This window comes from Vigna unguiculata, chromosome 9 (assembly GCF_037176805.1).
Source record: "Vigna unguiculata cultivar grain cowpea cultivar isolate G323 ecotype 2 chromosome 9, ASM3717680v1, whole genome shotgun sequence".
Classification (NCBI taxonomy): Eukaryota; Viridiplantae; Streptophyta; class Magnoliopsida; order Fabales; family Fabaceae; genus Vigna; species Vigna unguiculata.
In genome coordinates, this window is record NC_140800.1 from 27,980,632 (window position 1) to 27,999,522 (window position 18,891).

The window sequence follows — 18,891 nt, forward strand, 5'->3', positions numbered from 1 at the left end:
TTTTTAACTTCTAACAAAGCAGAAAAGTTGTCAATATATTTCTTCATGTGACCTCAAAAGATATCATCACAAGCAGTCAAACTAGGACAATCCTTCGTTGCAGCATTTATTTTAACTTTAACCCAAGTACTCTATGAAATAACTTTGACCAAAGAAGATGATTTTCCAAACCGATTATTAATACAAAAAAAAAAATTAAGATCATAAGGTGTTATGCATTGATTTAGTTAAAGATATGCTAGCTAGACTCATAAAAGAAATGATGTGAAGAATAAAAGATATACCACTACAAGAATATGTAATTTTAGATAAGGTTTATTACTTAGGGTTATAATTGTAAGACCCGAGAAATTTAAATAATTAAATAAATAATTATTTAATAAAGGCAGGTAGTGGGAGTCTGTATGACATTTAATGCTGGTTTTTATGACATGGAACAACATTAGCTCAAATGGTTGAGAGCATGTAGTTATAATGAGGGAACTTGGGTTTGAGTCTTGTGTATGCCAATTGTGTGTTATTTTAATTAGTTATTATTTTGATAATATGCTTGAGCATGATGAGTGATAATATAATCCAAGAAGTATAGGAATTATAATGAAATATGAATTGGTTAATTGGTTGTGCATTGGCTTGGTAATTGTGTGGTTGTGTGCTTAAACCTTGGTTGAAGCAAAATAAGTTATTTTTTTGCCAAAACACTTTTTAGCATGAATGTAAAGAAGTAGAAACCCTAGCCCTATAAGAGGGCTGGAAAAGAACATTAGAAGAAGTCAAGAAGGGGGACGTTGCTACCAACAAGGATTACAAGTTTTGGCAATTGAAAGCAAGGAAACCAGGTTAGGGGAGCTGCATATTGTGATTTTAATTCTTACTTGTGTAATTGCGAGTTGTATGAAAAGCATGGGTGCTTGTTTATACGTTTTTTTTTTTTGGTTTTTCACGTTTCTAGATTTTTCAAAAAAATCACTTGTAACGTCCCTGCCAGAAGTTACTTAATTAAATAAATAAATAAGAATTGAAAATCAAAACGTCGTAATTTTATTATTCCCAAACGCATGAAAATTTAAAACATTCATCAACGAGCCATGAATTAAAGATTTCGAGCAATAAAGTTAATACAATTTCTCAAAATTCGACAAAATAGTAGAAAACACAATAATTTTCCTAGCTCAAAGTCCCCAAGCTAGCCCTATCTCTGTCTCTATGCATCATCAGCATCACCTGTAATATCATCTGCTTCTGCGTGACAAGTCACACGATCATCACCAAACACAAATAGAAAGGGTGAGCTTAAAAGCATAAAAAATCAATCAATTTAATAAAATTAACAATTCGCCCACTTGGTTTATTCCATTTAGTTCTTGGCCAAGACCTTAACACCCTAATGCTTTTCAACCTTCAATTTACACAAGCAATGGTTAGCCATTGACTCAAGATTTATGATGCTCACACGAGCCTGCACGCTCATGGTCTTGCCTCTACGAACCTCTCTACCCGTAGTCCTACTCTACGAATCTACCCGTCCGTAGTTCAACACATGTGATCCACCAGCTACGTACCTCCCCGCACGCAGCATCCCTCAAGTGTGAGAGCGAAACATACGAACCTACCCGCTCGTATCCCCATACGAGAGTAACTGGATATGAACCTTCTCGCTCATATCATCACGTGTTCACCACCATCCATGAACCTACCCGCTCATGGCACAACATCTCCTAATCCAAGTCTGCATTAATGCGTTCAAACAACACACACAAGCTCACATCTACAGCACTATCGCCTGGCGCAACCTAACTGTCACCAGACGAGATGAACGTGTTGACCGCCTGGCGGGACCTTCCCATTGCCAGGTGCCAAGCTTCAGGCAGACCCATTGTTTTGGGTTTATCGCCTAGCGGAGCACACATTACCGCCTGGCGGATACTCTCATGTCCTCTCATTTACTTATTCTAAACTACCAACAATTCAAGAGCCTCATTTTCATTCCTCCAACTTTACACCACGGACCAACCTCCCAAAACATGATTTCCAGGCGGTGTATCAGATCCTGGGGAAATAGCCCAGTTTCTTCGTTGTGCGAATACCTCTTGCTTCTTCGCCGCCTTGTCTCACCACACCCTTGGTCAAAATCATTCACAATCCCAGAAATGAAATGCAGAAACCAAAATGCAAAAATTAATTTAAAAGCTAGACTATTGAATCAATTTCCTAATTGCCCTCATTTCAAATCTTCTCATAATCTCATGATCACTCATGCCCCCATGATATCCAAGCGTTATCAAGCACCCAATTCCGTTTAGATTACAACATAATCACCAACACATAATACATTACCAATAAATTTTCAGAAGTCGCGAGGACTCCTGCACCAAACACACAAAAATAGTGTAGTCCACATTGCGCCGCCTAGCGGTAGTTCATCGCCGCCAAGCGGTTCATGCGCGAACCCAAAACACATGCAACACTTGATGCATCGCCTGGCGGGCATGAAGGTGTCGCCAGGCGATTTCTGAGTAGAAACCTAGAATTTTGACAATAACGTAACATAATCCATTCAATACGAATAAAACATGCAAGGATAGCTCCCCTTATCTGGATTCCTTGCTCAATATTCGAATTTGGTATGTGTCCTTGAACCAAAAACTCTCTTAGCCTTTTCTTTCACTCCCACAATGGCTTCCACCTCAATTCTTCTCTACATACAGCAATGACCCACATGAAATGCAATCCTCCTTTCCAATTCCTTTCTCTCTCTCAATTACTACCCTAATTAATTGTGATTAACCCTAAAACCGAAAATGTCCTTAAGTTCCATGTTAATGGCTAATCAATAACCATTATTTGGTTGTCTCTCGGCCCACTAGGCTGCCTTCCTTGGTAGCTAGGGTTACTCTGCCTTCTCATCTCCATGCCAAAAGAAATTTTGGCAAAAAGAAAGTTAAATTCGTTCTTAGCAAGGTTTGAACACACAACCACTCAATTACAAAGTCAATGCGTAACCAATTCAACCAATTCATGTTTCATGATAATTACTATAATTTTAGGATTACATTATCACTAATCATGTTTTTTGGTAGTACTTGTTGAGCCATGTTGAATATATAAATCTATATATGTTAGCTTGAATGCATAATGTTATAGGTGCATGAAAAAGGCCACTATTGATGATATCACAATGATCAAGTGTTGCATGATCATGATGGGTTTTGGGCAAGTATGAGAGCATGATGATTTTGGTTTCACTTAAGTGTTGGCATGGGAGTACATGGTTGTGCATACTACAAATTTATATTATTGAACTATATAATATGTTGAAGTGTAATCTTGAGTTAAGTTGCTAAATATAGACCTGTAAAATAGTAAACTACACTTATGCATGGACTGTTTGAGGATATAAAATTGTGTTGGGATGCTAAACCAGTAGCTGGCACGTTACTGATATAGCGTCAAGCAGCGTGGGGAAGGTCGTCAGGCGATAGAAGTACCAGGGATGTTCCTAGAGCTAGTGGCGCCTGGTAGTGAGGTGCGAACCGCCAAGCGATAGCCTTAAAATAGTGGCTCTGGAATCTGTCTAGCGCCTGGCGGCAAGAGAGTTCCGCCAAGCGGTCTACGTTGGGATGTCGCCTAGCGGCGCTTAGGCAGTGTCAAGTGATAACGTAGAGGGCAGTGGGCTCTTTTGGCTTGTGTTTTTTGAGTTGGTGATGTTTGGACTTGGACCAAGAGATGCTTGACAGTGTCATGAGCAAGTAGGTTCATGACTGGTGATATACATGTGGTTAATATGAGCAGGGAGGTTCATATTAATGATGCTCTCGTGTGAGGATACGAGCGGGGAGGTTCGTATGTTCCGTGCTCACACTTGAGGGCTGTTGCGAGTGAGGAGGTTCATAGCTGGATGGATCACATGTGTTGGACTACGGACGAGGAGGTCCGTAGAGTTGGACTACGAGTGGAGAAGTTCATAGAGGTTGGACCACGAGCGGGCAGGTTCGTGAAAGCATGATATATCCTGGGTTCATGGTTAAATAATTGTGTTGAGTTCTTGTGTTAGTAGTTTCATTTGTATAATGAGGCGATAATGCAGGGGCAGGGCTTGTATGCTTTGGATGTGCGTAGTCTACAAGGCTTTGGGTGATACCTTAAGGATGGACTTTGCTGGAGCATTCCTTGAGTTGTTGCTCAGAATGTTATCCCTTGAGTTGTAGCTCGAGATAGAGGGTAAACACGTGACATTCCTTGAGTTGTGGTTTGGAAGACATCCCTTGAGTTATGGCTCGGGATGGAGGATGAACATTGGACATTCCTTAAGTTGTGTCTTGGAATGATGTGTGTTACCGGTGTGAGTGTGCGAGTTGTAGCTCATACTGAGGGTCTCCACTCGATTGAGCAATTGCAGGTTTTGGCCAGTGATGTGCTAATCTTGTGTCGAGAGTACGAACTATGGCTCGTATTGGAAACTCCACATGGTGTTGCAGAGTGTGGTCTGTAGCATGATTTCCCTCACATGTTCTACAAGTTGTGGCTTGTATGTGGTGGCAGCAAATGATATCTTAAGGTTATCATCTAAAGATGTAGAACGTGGATGAACATGGTGGTGACCATGGTTTATGGAATCAGAGGATAGTGTTCTCTGATGAGTGTGTGTGTGTACATTGATTTTGTGATCATATATATATATATATATATATATATATATATATATATATATATATGTTAGCTCACCTTATCTGCTTATGTTTGGCGATGATCGTGTAATTCGTTATACAGGAACAGATGATGTTGCAGGTGGTGCTGGTGAGGCATAGAACCGGAGAGAGGCTAGTGTGGGAAAGCTTTTACAGAGTTTATTGATATTTTATGATGTTGGAACCTCGGAGTTAATTTATGATTTTCTTATTCTATCGCATTTTTATAAAGTTTTAACTTCCCGCATTTTGGGAAAGATAGTTAAATAAATGCAACCTTATTATTTCTTTTGTTTTATTTGATTAAAATAGTAATATTCGACCAAGATGTTACAATAATAACCTCCAATAAATAATACATATGGTGGAGGTTTTGAAAACCCTCTCTAAGTACTAGGGGATTTTTTTATGAACCCCTAGAAAATTTGTATCTTTATTTTTTTATTTCTCTCCCTTTTTTCCTAATTTTTAATTAGATTATTTAGATTCTCTCCCTTTCTCACTGAGTTAACCAAGAGGAAAAAAATGTAGCCTTTGTGAGCCTCCATTGTTTTTGTTTCAAGTTCAAGGTAACCAAGATCTTCTTGCTTCTAATTTCGTCTCTTTATTTTTGTTGTTCTTTCAATTTCATTTCCCTACTATCAATTTTGTCTCATTTCAATTTCAATTTCGTTTTTGTTTTCGTTTCCATGTTGCTATCAATTTTGTTTCCTTCTTTTCATTTCTTTTACTCATGCCCTAAGTCACTAATTATTTTTCCACCATCAAGTAGTAAAGCTGATCGTGCCACAGTTACCAGAATTAGAGTGTGATTCCACAGCCACCGCAACCATCGTAACAGTGTAATCCCTACTTTTGTTCAGGTACTCCTCTTTGGAGCTCCATCTTAGATTTTGTTCTTAAGTTTCACCACTTTGCCATTTTTTCTTTTCCATCTTTTCCTTTTTTTGTCGGGGTAACTCGGTAGGTTATTCGCTTTCTTTATTGTATGCCTTCACACCTCTTTCTTGTCCCAACCGTGTCCCAACCACACCATGAACTAAGTGCAAATCCCTCAATACACAATACACAACCATACAAAGCCCACCATGTCGCTTACTCTACACTAAGGAACCCCTTAGTACACAGTAAGCAGCCATCAATACTCAGCAAACTGCTTACTCTATACTAAGGAACCCTTTAGTATATAGTAAGCAGCCACCAACACTCTACAAGTTGCTTACTCTATACTAAGGAACCCCTTAGTACATAGTAAGCGGCCATCAACACTCAATAAGCTACTTACTCTATACTAAGAAACCCCTTAGTACACAAGAAGCGACCATCAATACTCAACAAGCCGCTTACTTTATACTAAGGAACCCCTTAGTACACAATAAGCGACCATTAGCACTCAATAAGCCGCTTACTCTATACTAAGGAACCCCTTAGTACACAGTAAGCAACCATCAATATGCGACCATCAATATCCCACAAAGCCACGTACTGAACACTATGAAGCTTCATGATAAACAATGACCAACCCTATTTTACCCAACTGATCACCTAACACAAAGAACCTAACCTTCAAACCCCACATGACTGCCTACCGGGTACCAGGTACTAAGTACTCAAAACAACCCCCAAAATATGTGGTACCTAATCCAATCCATCCACAGGCCGCCTATAAGAGCCTATCAAGGGTTACTTTGGTAATTTCACCCATTTTTATTGGATCCAGAACAATTGAAGAGGTATTTTGGAATCCAAAGGCCCATTTCAGGTAGGATCCACAAGTAAAAAGGTATAAATAGCACAATGTTCTATGCATTCACTGTGCATTAAAATATTCTCTGAATCCCTAACATCACTAGTGTTAACTTAAGCATTGGAGTATCTTTTACAGGCACACCTGCGCCGTCATCGAAGCTTCACCGGAGTAAGAGAACGTCAAGTCAGCAGCTGGATACTGGAGCACCATAGGAGATTTGTGGACTACAACTTAGTCCTATAAGAACATTTCTCCCTAAATACTTATCATTCACATTTCTTCATATAAGTGATATAAGTGAAACCAACACTTGTAAAAAATAATATTCCATTAATTTACTCTAGATTTTCCAGAATAACTAATCTTTATTCTATGTAGAGTAATTTTCCAGAAAAAAAAATTGTGTAGAGTAATTTGTCTTTTATAAAAGTATCTCGAGAAAATGAAGTTATGGCTAATTCTGTTTTAATATTGTTTGGAGGAGAAGGAAACTGAATGATCTACATATGTTTGATCTCAAGTCCTTGAAATGGCTTCCACCTCACTACACGTAATTGTGTTTATACTTTGTTATAATTGATTTTTGTTTTTTGCCAAGTTCAAAAACTAAAGATTCGAATTTTATGTGACAATCTATTGATAAAGACTTGATTTAAATATCTATTTGCTTTTGATAAGTAATGTTGTTATCTCACTTACAAGGGAGCAACACCTTGTCCAAGATTCAACCATGTGGCAGCTCTTTATGATGGTAAAATTCTATTTATATTTATATAGATTTTGTTTCATGAACGTCAATGCAATAACGTGGAAGTTTTAATTTTTAGTATGAAAATTGGCCTTACAATGTTATTGCAAACAACTAACTTTGGTAATCCTATTCCTATAGACCTAGTCTTAGAATATGGAGTGATAATGACTATTTCTTTCCATTAACAAAATGAATGGAAGTTGTTTGGTTCCTTAAGAAATACCTAAAATATTATTCTGAAAAATCTCATATAAGTGTATTATGAAAAAGACTATTCTTTCATTCGATTACCCATCCTTTCTCATCTACAGCTTTTAGTTTCCTCTGCTATAAGAGCGGAACTATCAAATTCTTTACTAATTGTTTTATATGCTTGTTCCCATAATTTGATTGTTAATTGGTTTCTAGCAGAACCAACAATAAGAACTCTACTGGATCTAGATATTGATTTACTTTTATATAACAATAAGTTGTAGGAAATACAATAAGCATAGTTTCTTTTTGTCCTTAGAATTTGGCTCTGCCAAGCATAGTTTCTTTTTGTCCTTAGAATCTGACTTTGCCTTTTCTCACTATAGTTCAATGAACATGCCTAACTGGTATGCTCCTGCATTATTATTGTTCTCAACAATTCTGTGTAGTTAGTTTTCAGCCATAATAATCTTTTGCTGTTATTCATATATATGCTATTTTATAATTATATTAATAACTACAGTATAACACTCTCCACCTTGTACTTTTTTTGTGCTTTGTAATCAATTAGCTCTATATCTTCGACTAATTTCAAAGATATATATAAATATCAACATAAGAATGAGAATCTGCTTGGACAGTGGTAGTCAAGTGCCAAAAGAAAAATTATTAACATGTGTTCTAACCTATACGTCCAAGTTTCTCATAACCATGACAAATTAGTTTTTCTTTTCTTGCACTTGGATTTAGTCCTGCAAATTTGGTTGTGTTGCAGCTGTTGGCAAATCAATGGGAACCTCTGACAGAGCAGCAACTTATAGGTATTCTTAGTTTGACGTGATAGAAGAATGTTACTTGATCAACCTGAAGATCCATGATTGAAGAACATTATTTGATTTTTATTTTGTCTAATTTTATGATTGTGAATAAAGATGTAATTTTTCTAGTTTCACCGAAACTGTGTTATTTTATATTATTTTACCTTCATATCGTAAACTTTGTACTTTTTTCCTGGAATGAATTTTATATTCACGATAATACCACATTTTTAGAATATTTGTCTTTTTTTCATTTTTTATTGTTTCATGTATTTATGTGCATTAGAAAAAAAGTTAAATATGTTTTTGTCCGTCAAGTTTAAATACATTTTAGAATTAGTTTTTCTTTGAAATTTTTGATCAATTTAGCCATTTATTTTTAGAAATGTGTAAATTTAGTCCTTTTTTATCAAATTTTGTTAAGTTTATCTAACGTTTTAAGCAAATTTTATGATAGTATTTGAATTGTTTACACCGTTTGACACATTTTCGCTTTAATGTTAAATCAAATATTATCATAAAACGTTTTTGAAACGTCGAATAAACTTAACAAAATTTGGTTAAAAGGACTAAATCCATACATTTCTAAAGTTTGAGGACTAAATTAAGCCAAAATTTTGAAGGATTATATCCAATTTTCACTGAAACTTAAGGGACAAAAAACATATTTAATCCTAAAAAAAATAATTCATATGCATTCAAAAAAAGCAAATGATGAAATTAACATAGGTTTTGAAAACTCCTAACAGTAACGGGGGTTTTTGAAAACTCCAGCAGTAACAGGGGTTTACCCGATAGTAACATGATTTTTGAAAACCTTCGGCAATAACAAGAGTTTTGAAAACCCCCGATAAGTTACGCTAGTTCAAGGAGTTGCTGAAAACTTGTAGTAATCTCTTAGCTACGTTGGATCTTCCAAGGAAAGAGGGAACCTAAGTAAAATCATTAGTGGGAGTTAAAACCCCAAAAGTGCCAAAAATAACTCTAGCTAAAAAAATAGAAAAAAATTAAAAAAAAACCACGAAATGACACTACTAGTCATTGTTCATGATCGTTAACGATTTAAACGGTGTTAGCAAAAAAGAACCAAATTAAACAAAATTAGCGAAAATTAGAACATATTAGAGGACAAAAAAGAAATTATGACTCCTTTGACAAAACTTGATGAAAGTTAGGACCAAAAGATATTTTAACCTATATTTTATTATAAATAATTATTTTAATTTTAAAGATAATTAAATTAAAAATAAAATAAAAATTAATTAAATTTTAAAAATATATCACTTAAAATAGAAAAATAAGGCTTAAATACCTTTTTGGTCCTCATTTTCGTAGTGTTTGTTGCGGATGGTCCTCATTTTCACAGAATGTTTAAAATGGTCCTCATTTTTACCGAATGTTAGAATGGTCCTCATTTTTTCAATTCGTGTTTTATTTGGTCTTTTTTTGTAACGCCGTTTAAATCATTAACGGAACATTGTACAGGTGGCACGGTTTGTATTAGGGTGTGTTACGTGTACTGTACAGGTGGCTATTTAACGTTAATTTTTCAATTTAGGGGAAATTTTGCAATTAGGGAAATTTCTTTATCTTCGTCTTTCTTGAGTTCAGATTTGCAGAGGAAGCAGCTAATACTTGCCATTTCATCATTGGATTGCAGTTGCACTCTTCATTTCAATTTTCTAGTTAATCATCATCAACGAGGTAAGTGCTTTCAGGGTTTTCTGGGTTGTGTTTGCTCGTGGGTTAGGGTTTTTGTAATTCTATTTTTGGGTTTGTTTGTCTTTCGATTGTTGTGATGTTCTGCATGGTTTCTAAATTACTTCCATGATTTTGTGTAGTTTGTGTCTGTAGGTGGGGTTCAGTGGGGTATTAGTTTTAGTTGGTTTGTTTGTCGGTTGTCGATGTTGGTGTAAGGTTCCCATTATTTTATTTGTAATTGATTGTAGCAGTGGTCCCCCATTGCGTTAAAGTAGGCTTAATAATACATATTTTTTATCTGTTTAATTTACTCTAGGGCAATGAGTGATTATAGGTTCAATGTTATTGTCCACCACAGTGGTGAAGTAGAGGCCCATGAAGAGGCTGCTGAAGTAGAGATTGGGGATGCCAGTGGTCTGAATAGTGATGTTGAAGTAGAAGGTGAAATTGAAGTGGTCATCCTTTTCCAAATCATTAATCTGCCTCATTTGTGTCATGATGATGGCATCATTTTCATCAACACCACCATTTGAAAAAGTTGCAGCCCACATTATTAGAACCACCACTCTGTAAATCAATAAACCAAAAATTAAAACCAATTTATTATTAACACAAAAATAAAAATAGATTGTACCCAAAATTTTCTACCAATATTCTTTGGAGTTCTTGCCATTCTCAAAGCAGTCATCTCTCTGCAACTACAAATCGGGGTGAATTCGTTTCTCGTTGAACCACCAATAGTGCACGAAGTGATACAACACGGTTGCCTCCAACGATTACAATCAGAGGTAGAAGAAGATTGGGACCGTAACATACCTATATAATGGGATTGCAGGAAAAAGAAGAAGATTGCAGCAATACCAATTGGGAATGGAGGAACAAGATTGCCAAAACTCACCAACTGCCCAAACATTCCCTACCAAAACCCTAGCTCACTTATTTATCCCCAAATATCTAATTAAGCCAATACACCCTAATACAAATCGTGCCACATGTACAATGCTCCGTTAATGATTTAAACGGCGTTATAGAAAATGATCAAATAAAACACAAATTGCGAAAATGAGGACCATTTTAAACATTCGGTAAAAATGATGATCATTTTAAACATTCTGTGAAAATAAGGACCAATCGCAACAAACACTACAAAAATGAGGACCAAAAAGGTATTTAAGCCAAATAGAAAATTAGTAAAAAATTATTTTAATTAAAAAAACTGTTACGTGAAGAATAAAATTAGAAATTAAATATGTATATTAAATGAAGAATCTACTTTTTCTATACTAGTGTAAACACAGGCGCTATCGCGCCTGTGTGTACGCATTTTTTGAATTATATTAATAATTGATGATATTGTAATGTTATTAATTTAATAAACAAAATAAAAGTATATTTATAAAAAATAAAATAAAATGTACGGAGAAAATAAGAGAAAAATAACTGTTGATGAATAGTAAGAGAAAAAAAGAAAAAGGAGATAAGTAAATAATTTTATAAAAACTTGTAAAAGTAACCGTTAATTTTTAAAAATTTAATAAATAATTAAATTATAAAGGGTAAAGTTGGAATTATGAAATGTGGACACAAAAGAGGGAATCCCCTTTATATATAGTTATAGATAATAGTGTAGAATAGTATAAATGTTATAGATTTTAAATCACTTTATTACAATTTAATAACTAAAATCCGACAAAAATTAAAAGTGCAGTTAAGATTTATTTTGGCATAAACAGTCTCTTTCTAACCATTTTATCTTCGATCACGATTTTATGTCCGACATAAGTAAGAAGCCAAATACAGAACAAACATCATCTTGCGCAGTATATCTTTCTCAGTTTGAAAGTAAGACATTCTCTCTCGGAGAAATCGTGTCTGTTGCAATTGACAAGCATAGTGTGTGCCTGAGAACTGAGAAAGTAAATTAAGAACTTCCCTTTATTTATAGATAAACATAATATATATATATATATATATATATATATATATATATATATATATATATTATAAATAAAAGTAAATAATTTGAAGTGAAGATTAAGATAAACCAAAAAGAAGTGGTCGGAATTGATTTCAGTTTCCTCACCTGCCTCTACCTCACAACTCCCAACATCAGCCATAACTTCAAGAGGGTCCCTTCTCTGCCTCAACATTCAGAGGCATTAATGTACCAATACTATACCAATACACTACAACAGTACAAATAACATTTTCTTCCTCTACCCTAAACCCATTGAAAAATGGAAAAAACAAACTTTCTCTCCAATCTCATTCTCACCCAACTACCCACTTGCTAGTTCTTTCAACCCTCTCCTCCAGATTATTTGGAATTGAGTAAAGTTATCATCTTTTCGCTATATTCATTTCTGGGTAGTTCTTGCTCATAGCATTGGACTGTGCTGATCTATCACTGTAATTGAAGCTATGAACTCTCCAATTCATGCCCCTTCATCGTCAGCATCTTCTTCTTCTTGTTCTTCGTCCCATGTGCTTCATCCTCCTCCATGCCTCACTCATGCTTCTCGTAACCTCAAGTATCCTCTGTAAGTGTTCCACTTTTCATGATTATGATGCTTTTGTATTTTTCTGTTCTGAGCTATGTTTTCGGAATCCACACCTTTTTCCATTTCATCCCTGTAACGGATTCTTAGCGTGACTTGAATTGGAGTTAATTAATCAGAACCACAGTAAAGAGTGTCCGTTCTAAATTTTTAAGTTATTGATAGTGGCATTTATAAGAAGGATTATCGGACAATGTTTTTATAAATAATGAAAATGGCATTTCTCGGATAATAATGCAGGTATGCAAGATTATTATTTGCTTTTTGGATGGTAAGGTGGAGTTTAACTTTGCTTACATGATTGGTTTACCTGAGGAAATATCCTTAGAATCAAGCACTCTTTGTTCCCTTTTCAAGTTTATTGTCCATGAACACAAAAATTTTGCAGATTTAAATTTTGTTGCCCTTTTTTCCCTGAAGCTGCAAACTGCTAGACTTTTATCCGAACATTTTTATGTGTATAATTTCTTTGAGGCATTGAGTTGCACATCAAAGTCCAGCTTTTCTTGGTTTTCTAAACTTCAATATGATCATATTTGGCACCTATTACATAAGTGTGTAGCCTTTGGGTCAAAAATTTTGTTACTAAAAATGTCAAGATTAACATTATGTAATTTTTTTTATGTTCATAGGTTGTTGCCACAGACAATCTGTACCTCTCAGAAGAAGTATCGCTGCTTTGGAGCTCATATAGAGGCTTCTTTTAATACTAATCCCTTGAAAAATTACAAATCGTTCAGAAGTTCTCCATGGTGGTCTGAAACACAATCCTTGGTTTCTAACCAATCACTCAACAAACAGTTGTTCTCAGTAGGATCTTTAGCAACTTCTACATCTCAAGATGTTTCTGATACAACTCGTATTGGTGATGATAAGATTGGAGTGTTACTATTAAACCTTGGAGGTCCGGAGACTCTAGAAGATGTGCAGCCTTTTTTGTTTAACCTTTTTGCCGACCCGGTAATACACTTGGTTTTACACACTTTGCATTTGAGCTGTCATTTTTTATCCTTCAGTTCCTTTAGGTTGAGAGTAACCTGAAACTATAATTTCTTTATTGTTTGATTTGATATTATGTACAATCACACAGGATATAATACGATTGCCAAGGATATTTAGTTTTCTTCAAAAGCCATTGGCCCAATTTGTATCGGTTGTAAGGGCCCCAAAGAGCAAAGAAGGCTATGCTTCCATCGGTGGTGGCTCTCCTCTCAGACGTATGACTGATGCACAGGCATGACTCTTCCCATCAATTTGTTTCTTTTCTGATATGACATATTTTATAGTCAAATTTGTAAGTAGGCATTGGATCTTCCAATTTCAATTTCTACAAATTGAACTGATTATATTTGAAATGGAGTTGAGCTGTGTATATTTACCATACATGAAATTTGTCTCTTTCCAATTTTTCTCAACTTCAGATTATGTAAAGCGAAAAAAACAGCACAAAAGTATATAAAAGAATTTCGAAAAGATTTCTAAAAATCAATGTCATGTGCATTTCAATTTCATTTAGCTATTGTATTTATAAATTATAACTAATATATGTGGCTACTATTAGAGTAGAATTTTTTTTCCAGTAGGTACTTTAAGTTACTAACTTGGACAATGTCACCTCATCCTTAATATTTTTCCAAGCAACTAAATCAAGGTTTTCAAATTTCAGTGATCCATTTAGATTTTACAATCAACTTATAATGCTATGGGATATATTACATAATCATTCCCTTAAATAGGTACTTTTGTTTGACTCTATTAGTTGCCTAGTAGTCCTTATTCATCTAATGAGCTCTTTCACAGGCTGAAGAGTTGAGAAAATCTCTTTGGGGAAAGAATGTCCCAGCTAAAGTATATGTTGGAATGCGTTACTGGCATCCTTTCACTGAAGAAGCTATTGAGCAGGTAGTCATGATGTAAACTTCAAAAGAATTTGTTTAAGATCATGCCATTGGTGGATTCTCTTCCCTGTTATTGTCCTTCAATCTGAGTTAAAAGATGTAGCTGTATGCTTCATATTCTAAAAGGAAGCTTGCAACATTTCAAAGGGTTGCTTGAAGCAATTGTCTTTGATATTGCATTATTGGGCAGCTTCCATGTAGCCAATGCGTTCTATCCTTGTGGAGTTATGCCTTGGCCAATACCAATTAAATCTGACTCCTAACCTTTTTCTAAGATTGTCAGTAATTAGCTTGAAATATTTTCTTGTCTATTTATACTGTATGCAAGTGAGCACACATTCACATGCTTGTGTGAACAAAAGTGTTGAGCTCTGATTCTTAGAAAGATCACTGTGTTTATTGTAAGCAAATTTAAAACATTAAGCTTGATTAGCAAAGAAAGAATAAATGATAATAGTGTTGAAAATAAATATTAAGGAATCATGAAATTTTATTAAAATTGTGATAACTTTTGGAACGATATTTATCATTTATCTTTTTTGTGATTTCTGGCCTACCTGATTATAATTAATTTATCCCTTAAAATATATTGTGTAGATTAAAAGGGATGGAATTACAAAGCTTGTTGTTCTTCCACTTTATCCACAATTCTCAATCTCAACCAGTGGATCAAGCCTACGTCTGCTGGAGAATATATTCCGGTGATTACTGAAAAAATATTATCTCATTCATTATACTTCAAATATATCAACTATCTAACGTTCTGTTATATTGTGAATTATTGTTTGTTCTCAGAGAGGATGAATATCTAGTCAACATGCAGCACACGGTAATACCATCATGGTATCAGCGTGAAGGATACATAAAGGCCATGGCAAATTTAATTGAAAAGGAGCTGAAGAGTTTTGACAGCCCTGACGAGGTTCAACATTTTGTTAATGTTTAAAATTTAAACGACTTTTAAAAAAGGGCATGGTTCCTTGACATTTTTTATAATTCAAATCTTGTCCTTTTGGTAACAGATTGACAAACTAACTATGCTTGATTTCATCAGACTTTTAAGATATATTATATTTTGTTTTATTGAGATTGCTGTGTTGACAATTTTTGTCATTACTCTATGTCTTCGTTTGGCATTGCTGAGAAGTATATTTCCTGAAATTTAGTTTGATAGGGAAAAATATGGTTTAGGAAATTATAATTCTGTATTAGGAATTTATTAGGTAGTTGTTTTTATATTAATTCCAGATTAGGCAGTTATAGGTTATGATGTGACAGTTATAGTGACATAGACTCTCAAAAAGACTATAAAAATTAAGTCATCAGATTGTTATTATTGATGTTTTGGAGGAGGAAACTTCCTGTTAGTGTGCAACCTTGTATCTGATGATGTTTGTACTTAAATCTAGCTTAAAAACCTACTTATGGAACCAAACTAAAATGTTTAACTGCAAAGGACAGTTTCCTTATTTAAGCCTTAAGGATGAGGCTGCTTCTGTACTGGGAGGCATTGATAAGTCAAAATCTGATTTAAGCTGTTACAATTCTGCATTAATATGTTATGAGGCAATAATTTTAATATTGATTTCGGATTAGGAAGACATAGGTTATGATTTAGCAAATGTAGTGGTATATAAGTTGTGTAATAGACTTGTAAAGAGGAATTAAGGTGTCAGATTGTCATTTTCAGTGTTTTGAAGAAGGAAACTCGCTAGGGGGAAACCCTGTGTTTGTTGACAATGTACTCAAATTTAGCTTAAAAACCAGATCATTTCTATACTTTAATCAGAATCCAGTGTTTGTTTATTCATTCCAGCAGAGTTGCTCTAGTTTCTGTGTTGGCATGAGTCCAAGTAATTCATGCTTGTTGCAGGTCATGATATTCTTCAGTGCACATGGGGTGCCTCTTGCATATGTGGAAGAGGCTGGTGATCCATACAAGGTTGAAATGGAGGAATGTGTGGACTTGATCATGGAAGAACTCGAGACTAGAAAGATAACTAATCCCTATACCCTTGCTTATCAGGTAACTCCTTTTTGTTTTCTCAGCAGTTGATTCTCTATAAGTTCTGATTTCTATTACTTATTCTTTGTTAGATTTTCTACTAAAATGCCAGTATATTTCCCTCACCCAAATAATAATTGGAAATTCTCTTAGTTGAGTGATTCATTAGGCAATAATATTCAAAATAGATCATCATGTTCACCAACGCTCCCATAAAGAAAGCTCCTTGGGAGAAGTTCTTTACAATTAGTCCTTCCGCATGTCTTCAAACATGCCATCTTTTTATACCCTAGATTTAGAATTTCTGTTTCTGGACTTCTAACAGTTGACTATAATATTGTTACAGAGTAGAGTTGGACCTGTGGAATGGTTAAGACCCTATACAGACGAGACAATAATTGAACTTGGAAAAAAGGGAGTGAAAAGTCTGCTGGCTGTTCCAATTAGGTAAATGTTGTCTCTATCTTCTCCACCTCTTTTCCTTGTTTCTTCCCATGCACATTGTTAACCCCTGCTTAATTCACAGCTTTGTCAGTGAGCACATTGAAACACTAGAAGAAATTGATGTTGAATACAAAGAATTGGCTCTAGAATCCGGTATACAAAATTGGGGACGTGTTCCTGCTCTAGGATGTGAACCTACTTTCATTTCTGATTTGGCAGATGCTGTCATTGAGAGTCTCCCATATGTCGGTGCCCTGGCAGCCTCAGACCTTGAAGCTCGACAGGTACTCTTTTGAACACCCATATAAATTTATGTTTCATATTCTAGATCAAATCTGCATGGCTTTTGGAAAAAAGGTAGATGTCACAGGAAGCACCAGTGAAGAGAGTCACATAAGTTGTAGTCCTGTAAAAGGAGGTAAAGGAAGATTAAGAATAACATTATAAAATATTATTAAAAGTGACATCGTGGTGAATAGTATCCCCTGAGAATTTAGTTTTTAACTGAACCTCATGGCTTTTTGTGATTCATGTAATCAAAATAAGAAATGATTGTTGTTATTATTTTTATTTATTATTATATTCATGGTGGAAATATTTCATTCAGTGTTCTTTTAAGCATTATTGAAAACTGACAGAATTTTCCGTAGATTTGATGATGATGATATATTTTGTAGCTATATAGTTGCATCTTATGATCTGATTGAAAGTTTGCGGTCTTTGTCAGTCCCTTGTTCCACTGGGCAGTGTAGAAGAGTTATTGGCAGCATATGATACACAACGCAAGGAGTTGCCACCACCAGTTATAGTGTGGGAATGGGGTTGGACAAAAAGTGCTGAAACCTGGAATGGAAGAGTAGCAATGTTGGCTGTGCTTCTTCTTTTGTTTTTTGAAGTCACTACAGACAAGGGTTTGCTGCACCAATTCGGAATATGGCCCTCACTTAGGTGAATGAAGAATCACCATGTGCCCTCTAAAGACAGGATTTAGTTGAGTTAAGTTTTTGATTCTGTCAGTACATGGCTTTTTTATACTACAGTCAAATCATGTTCTTAACACAGTTTTCGAGTAGTTTTTATCATAGTCAAGCTGCACTTTACAATGTGTTAAGGCATGATTAGAGTAATGTAAAAAGGTCTTGACAGTGGATCAGTTTATATCCATTCAGTTTTGCTTGTATTTCCATAATTTAAGCATCATGTGCTTCTCAGATCAAGGCATGCACCCAGGAGTTCTCAAATGCAGTTTAGGCACTGTATTTGAGGATTGAGACGGGAGAGAAAATTTGTATACTATAGAATATTTTTGTATGTATTTAAACTGGAAAACTGGCTTTCATGAGTTGGAAAACTACTAAGCTGTTGTAGATGATGAGCAGTTGAGGCAATAACAAATTCTTGTTGTGAAGTGTGAACTCATCGGAGAACACTAGCAGTTTTACTGTTATGTTAGCCAAGATCTACACAGAAGAGATTCTGTAAAAGGTGATGAAACTCTTGTTCAATTTCTTTGCACCTGGACCAGACACAAGCACTGATCTAGACATGTAGCAAAACTTACGAAGAAAGTTTAGGAAAAACGGATATCGCCTCATCTGAGCAAGTTTTACTACTAGATATATAATTTACAGTAACACCAAAAAAATGTTACTAAATCATGAAAAATGTTACTAATATAATTTAGTAACATTTTATCATATGTTACGTATTTTCTAAGTTATTATTAATTTTTTTGTAACATTTATACATATTAATAGAGACATTTAAATAAATGTTACTAAAAATTTTAAGTGACATTATTTTAATATAAGTGTAACATTTTTAAAATGTTACTAAAATTTTATAAAAATGTTACTAAAATCTGATGATAACATTTTTTTTTAGAGAAAAGTAACAACTTTTACTAGAAATTTTTAGTAACTTTTTCTTAATAGAAAGGCTACATGTTAAAAATGTTACTAAAACTTTTTAACAATATTTATTTTATAGATACATTATAAATAAGTTATTAATTTAAAACTTTATAAAAATTTCATGTACATGTTCATCACTATATATATACAATAAATAAGTCAGATTCTTAGGA

General features: G+C 34.6%; 1 protein-coding gene across 1 annotated transcript; it reads left to right on the forward strand.

The window, feature by feature from the left end:
- The first annotated feature begins 11,993 nt into the window (after window positions 1-11,993).
- Window positions 11,994-18,220, forward strand: LOC114195860 (ferrochelatase-2, chloroplastic-like). The gene is made up of 10 exons (XM_028086278.2): window positions 11,994-12,440; window positions 13,091-13,418; window positions 13,549-13,692; window positions 14,259-14,360; window positions 14,954-15,057; window positions 15,152-15,278; window positions 16,230-16,382; window positions 16,708-16,808; window positions 16,888-17,089; window positions 17,533-18,220. Exons 1-10 carry the CDS (start codon window positions 12,322-12,324, stop codon window positions 17,755-17,757), a joined length of 1,605 nt encoding a protein of 534 aa, XP_027942079.1. The 5' UTR covers window positions 11,994-12,321; the 3' UTR covers window positions 17,758-18,220.
- Window positions 18,221-18,891: the final 671 nt, after the last annotated feature.

What these genes read in the sequence shown, in the direction of transcription:
- LOC114195860 (XM_028086278.2), top strand. Translation starts at nt 12,322, where the DNA reads ATGAACTCTCCAATTCATGCCCCTTCATCGTCAGCATCTTCTTCTTCT. An exon ending in TTAACCTTTTTGCCGACCCG is followed by an intron (nt 13,419 to 13,548) that starts GTAATACACTTG and finishes ACAATCACACAG; the next exon opens with GATATAATACGATTGCCAAG. An exon ending in CTGCTGGCTGTTCCAATTAG is followed by an intron (nt 16,809 to 16,887) that starts GTAAATGTTGTC and finishes CTTAATTCACAG; the next exon opens with CTTTGTCAGTGAGCACATTG.